The 6,317-nt window shown below is 34.9% G+C and overlaps 1 protein-coding gene across 1 annotated transcript in view; it reads left to right on the forward strand.

Annotated features, from left to right (window-relative positions):
* DNAJC15 (DnaJ (Hsp40) homolog, subfamily C, member 15) overlaps positions 1–6,317 on the forward strand; it is a 161,906-nt gene that overhangs the window by 72,404 nt on the left and 83,185 nt on the right. Inside the window, exon 4 of the mRNA XM_012648234.1 lies at positions 1,993–2,034. Coding sequence (XP_012503688.1) covers positions 1,993–2,034 — 42 coding nt within the window. The remainder of the gene's footprint in view (positions 1–1,992; positions 2,035–6,317) is intronic.

Consider the following 6,317-nt stretch of genomic DNA (forward strand, 5'->3'; position numbering starts at 1 on the left):
TTATTACAATCTGAAATATACTATTTTGGCTACTTCTTGGGTGATACTGGGGCCTTAAAACATTTTTGAGAGTGTCTTTTGCTTTTGATTTTCAGCAGTTCTATTGGATGTGAGTTGGTGTCATTTTCTTTGCATTTATCCTGATTGTGGTTTGTAGAGCTTCTTGAATCTGTGGGATGATGTCGTTCTTTCATCCGTTTTAGAAGATTATACTTCATTATTGGTAATCTGTTCAAATATTGCCTCCTATCTTTTTTCAACTTTCCTCTTCTGAAACTCCAGAAATGTGTATTTTCAGCTCTCACTTTTTTCACTGTGTCTCATATGTCTTTTACGCTCTTGTGTATATGTCCACCCTTTTTCTGTGTAGATATTTTTTAGTAATTTTTTGTAGTTCATTGTCCTTCTACACTGTCTAATCTGCTCTTAAACCTATTAAGTTCTTAATTTCATTTCTAAAATTTCTAGTTGATTTTTTTTATGGAATCCAATTCTCTGTGAAGTTCTTCAAAATTTTATGCATGTTTCTCATCATTTCTCTGTTTTCTTAAATATATTGTTCATAGTTATTTCAAATCCCTTGTCTGATACTTCTGATATCTAGCTCTCCTCTGTTTCTGTTTTATTTTGGTTTTCAGGCCTTACTTTGGTATGCGAAGTAATTTTTTTTAATGTTATGCATTTCGTATGAAAGCAACAGTTATCAAACTTTTTAGTCAAAAGACTTTGTTATGTGGATTCTATCAACATTTACAATACTAGAAATTAAAACTGAGAAAGTTTTTAAGATATTTATCTAATTCATTTTAAAATGTTAAATTTGATATATGTTAATATAAGTAACATAATATTTATTAAAATTTGTATTTCCACAACGAAATTTTTAAAAACTAGTGAGTATAGTAGCATTTTTCTACATTTTTGCACATCTCCCTAATGTCTGGCTTAATAGAAAACACCTTGATTCTCATATCACCTTCTGCATTCATTTTCTTGTGATATGTTGTTTTGTTTAAATATTTGAAGAAAATACGACTTTACACCAATGGGTAGTTGGGAAAGGAAAGAGTATTTTATTTGTCTTTTCAGACAGTTGTGGATATTCTTCATTGCTACTAAATCAGAACTCAAAAAGTAGTAGTTTCTTAAAGATTAGTTGCTTTGTGGAACCTGTAACCATGCCAATGAACTTTCAGAGTCATTAAAATCCATTGGTCTATCTTGTACTTTTAATTAATTGTTTTTTACCTGTGCACAATTTTGTAACATCATTCATTGGTCATTTGGAAAATATTGCTTCAATGAGAGTTAGATTGTCCAATTGCTGATGCATTTCATTATACCACTATTTGTAAAGATGTTGTTCCCAGATTAGCAGCAGCGCCGCCTGGAAACTTGTTAGAAATGCCAGCTCTTTGGTTCTACCCTAGAACTATCAAATGAGAAACTCTGTGGTTGGGGCCCAGCAGTTTGTGTTTTTACCAAGCCCTCCTGGTGATTCTAATGTACACCAATGTTTGAGAACCACTGCTCGAAGGGTTCCAACTGAGTTCCTGGAGTGTTCATTGAGGCACCTGTGCTTGACAGGTTGTGATCTCAAATCACTGCCTCCTTAGCATTTCAAAACTTCCAAAAACTTGGCTGTGATTTTTAGAAGCATCCTGCTTTTTTCAGAAGTTTTCTGCTTTGCTTCTTAGTCTTCTGCTCTTACAAGTTCAGAATATGATTCATATTTAGAGGGAAAACCCTGCCGTATGTCAGGCTCCATTTTCAAGGCTGCCTTTTTCAGTTGGATTCTAAACCTTTGAGTCTACAGTTTCTGTCTTTCCGGTTCATGAGACTGCAAGAAGCCCTTCCTTCCTAGCAGCAGCATTCCTGGATCCTTTGGCCATACTTTTAACCTCCTGCTCCACAACAAAAATCAGCAAATACCCTAAGGGAAAAAGCAATTTTAGAATGTCATCTTACTTCTCTACTTCCCTCTTCTTCCAGAATCTTTGGATCCTCAGGCTCTAGTCTCCTTAGCAGTTTCTCTATAACACTAATAAACAGGTAGGTTGTTTCCTTTTTGTTTTTAATTTTGTCTGGCTTTTTTGGTTGTTTTCAATGTGAGCAATGGTCTCTAACAAGCTACTCCATCATAACCAAAAACAGAAGTAAAGGGAGTTACTTTAGAGGCAGTATGACAAATGAATTGGCTACTAGATCATTTAGGAGGCTGGTGTGGTAATTGTAGTGAGAAATAATAGTGTCCTAGTTCAGAGTGGAGACAAGAAAGTGAGTTTGAAATAAATTTTGGAAATAGAATCAACAATTATTGCTGACTGATTTGATTTAGGAAATTAAATATTTTTCCTTGATTTCTGAGTCAAAGAATTAGGTAGATAGTAGAGCGATTTACTGAAACGGGGATGATTTAGAAGGGACAGGTGGATTGTAAACAGGTTTGGGAGAAAAAGAATACTGTCTTGACGTTAAATGAAGTACTCAGTAGAAAATTCTAGTGGAAATGGAGAGTAGGAACTGAGTAAATGAGTCTAGAATTCAGAAGAAGGGTCTAGACTTAATAATTGGGGAGTCATCAACTTAGAATGATGCTGAAACCAATCTTAAGAGGTCATGGAAAGTAAAGTTATGGATGGAAATAAGGAGAGGGAAAACAAAAACAAGATCCTGGTGTAAAGAACCCAAACATGTATGGATCAAGTTAGAAAAAGGAGAAATCAGCAAAGGAGACAGAAGGAAAAAATTAAGGAGAAAATGGTGCCATAAAAGCTAAGACAGGAATATATTTAAGGAAACCAAATGATCAACTATGCTGAATGCTGCTGTGGAACCATTAAGATGAGGATAGAGAGGAGGGTCTGTGGAATATTTTAGCATTGGATGACTTTGATGATCTTAAAAAGCAGTTTTAATTGGTGCTGGGTTTGGGAATGAAAAAATGAAGAAGTTGAGTAAGTATATACACAACTTTTTTGAAAAGTTTTGTGAGGAAGAGGAAGAGAAAAATGGAATAGTAGCTGCAAAAGAGAGATGAGACATTAAGGGAAAGAATGCCATTTTTGTTTTCTTTTGCTTTTTACTTTTTCTTTTCTTTCTTTCTTTTTTTTCTTTAAGAGATGGAGTCTTGTTCTGTCATCCAGGCTGGAGTGCAGTGGCCTGATCATAACTTACTATTTAATATAACCTTGAATTCCTGCACTCCAGTGATGCTCCTGATTCAGCCTCTCAAGGAGCTGGGACTACAGGCATGAGCCACCATGCCTGGCTAATTTTAAATTTTTTGTACAGTCTTGGACTCCTGGCCTCAAGCAGTCCCTCCACCTTGACCTCCCAAAGTGCTGGAATTACAGGCATGAGCCATTGCACTTGACCTGCATTTTACTTTTTTTAATATAGAAACTTGTTGAGTAATTCTTAACAGGTTTGTGTGTCAATGGAAATGATCAACTAGAGAAATTGATGATTTAGAGGAAATTAAATTTAAATTTGAATTCAGCAGGGATAAATATTCTTTTAGGTCTCAAATATAAATATAGGACAGAGATTTGGCAGTGTTTCACAGGAAAAAGAGCCATGGGGGTTTATTTGATCTCAAAGCCTATAAGATTCAACATTGTAAAGGCTGCTAAAAAGAGATTTATGCAGTCTTAAGCAGCATTAAAGGACACATAGTATCTTTATTAAAAAACCAAATATTATTACAATCCTCTGTACTTGTCATTCATTCATTCAGTTAACATTTATTTACCCAATTGTACTGAGCTAGGCAGTTAGATCTTATCTAGAATTTTGTATCTATTTCTGGATGCCAGATGTTGAAGGACCCTGACAAACTAAGTAGTACTCAGAGGAAACCGAACAGGATCATGATGACTCTAGAAATGATGTTGTATTAGCAATCATTCATTCATTCAACAAATATTTATTGAGTACTTAATGTAAACTACATTATATACCAGCCACTGAACATTATAACCAAAGACCTTGCCTTCATGGATCTTATATTCCACTGGGAGAGACAACAGTAGGTAGGTAGTTTGGTAGGTTAAAAATGGCCACAAATTCTTCATAGCTCCTCTCATCCAGAAGTGAAGTCTTTCTTCTCACCCTTTATATTTAAGTTGGTCTTATAATTTGCTTTGACCAGTAGAATATAGCAGAAGTGATACTGTATAAGTTCTGAGCCTAGGCCTCAAGAAACATTGCAGCTTCAGCTTTATTGAAATACAAAGGAGTCAGCTGGGATTTTTGATAAGGATTGCATTGAATCTGCAAATCTGTTTGGGGAGTATTGCCATTTTAATAATGTTAAGTCTTCTCATCCATGAGAATAGGATGTTTTCCCGTTTATTTAGATCTTCCTTAATTTCTTTCAACAATGTTTTATAGCTTACAAGTATAAGTTTTACATCTCTTTTATTAAATTTATTCCTATTTTATTCTTTTTAATGCTACTATGAATAGAATTATTTTTATAATTTTATTTTCAGGTTGTTCATTACAAATGTATAGGAAGACAGTTGATTTTTGTGTATTGATCTTGTTTCCTGAAACCTCCCTGAACTCATTTATTAGTTCTAACAGTTTTTAGTGGATTCCTTAGGATTTCCTATATACAAGGTCATGTCACCTATGAATAGAGATAGTTTTACTTCTTGCTTTCTGTCAATGGAAAAAAAAAAACCAAACTCTGTAAAGTAATTTTAAAGAGATTTACTCTGAGCCAAATTTGAGGACCATGACCCGGAGCCACGCCCAAGAGGTCTTGAGCAGTAGACTCGGTGTGGCTGGGTTACAGTTTGGTTTTATACATTTCAGAGAGACAGGGGTTACAGGTAAAGTCATAAATCAATACATGGGAGGCATACATTGGTTTGGCCCAAAAAGGTGGGACATCTCAAAGCGGGGGCTTAGAAATTATAGGTGGATTTAGGGATTCATTAGTTGACCATTGACTGAGTTAGGTTTTGTCCAAAAGACCAGGAATCAGCTGAAAGGAATGTTTGAGGGTCTTTTATCTATTACATGATGTTATACCAGAATCAGGTTGGGAAGTAAACAACGTCATGAAAAACCTGTTTACTGAGATTTTATCATTTGTAGGCATGACTCATCTGGCCTCCTTACGAAAGAATTTTGAACAAAAGAAAAAGATCAGAATTTAGTCCTCAGTACCCTTAGGCCTGTTAATGGGTTAAAAAGGATGTCCCCAAGAAGGGAAGGGGGCATGATAAGGCATGTCTGACCTTCCTCCTGGCAGGCAATTTAGTTTTAGGATATTCCTCTGGCCACGAGGGGTCCATTTAGTCAGCCGGTGGGGGGTGAGCCTTAAAATTTTATTTTAGTTCACATTTCTAATGGAATGATTTTTTTTTTTTTTAACCTAAATGCCCTGGCTTCAGCCTCCAGTACATTGTTGAATAAAAATGGTAAAAACTGATATCCTTGTCTTATGTCTGATCTTACGAAAAAGCATCCAATCTTTCCCCACTCGGTATGATGTTAGATGTGGGTTAATTGTAGATGCCCTTTATCAGGTTGGGATACAACATACAAAAACTTAGAGAACTTCCTTCTATTCCTGGTTTGTTGAGTGGTTTTATTTCATAAAAGGGTATTGGATTTTGTTAAATGCTTTTTCTGCATCTGCTCAGACCATTATGTGAGCTTTGTTTTTCTTTTGATATAATCAATCGCATTAATTAGTTTTGGCTATTAAACCAATCTTGCATCCCTGTGATGTATCCCACTTAGCCGTGATGTATAATTTTTTTTGTATGTTTCTGGATTTAGTTTGCTAGTATTTTGTTGAGTATTTCTGCATCCATATTCATAAGAGATATTGATCACTAGTTTTCTTGTGATATTTTTGTCTGGTTTTGGTATAAAGATAATATAGGCCTCATATAATGAATTAGGAAGTATTCCCTTCTCCTCTATAAACTGAGTGCCTGGCCTTTTTTTCCTGGGTAGTTTTTTGATTACTGATTCAGTCTTTTCACTTGGTATTGGTCTATTCAAGTTGTCTATTTCTTCTTGAGTCAGTTTCAGTAGTTTCTGTTTTTCTTGGAATTTGTGCATTTTATCTAAGTTATCTAATTTGTTGACATACAGTTGTTCATAGTATTCTTTTATAATCCTTTTTATTTCTCTAAGGTTGACGGTAATGCCCCCTCTTTTATTTCCAATTCTAGTAATTTGAGTCTGTTCTCTTTTTTCTTGGTCACATGAGCTTAAAGGTTTGTTAATTTTGCCAGTCTTATGAAAGAATAAGGTTTTGTGTTCATGGATTTTTCTCTATTGCTTTTTTG

The sequence above is a fragment of the Propithecus coquereli genome, unplaced genomic scaffold, assembly GCF_000956105.1.
Source record: "Propithecus coquereli isolate 6110/MARCELLA unplaced genomic scaffold, Pcoq_1.0 Scaffold11, whole genome shotgun sequence".
NCBI classification, from domain to species: domain Eukaryota; kingdom Metazoa; phylum Chordata; class Mammalia; order Primates; family Indriidae; genus Propithecus; species Propithecus coquereli.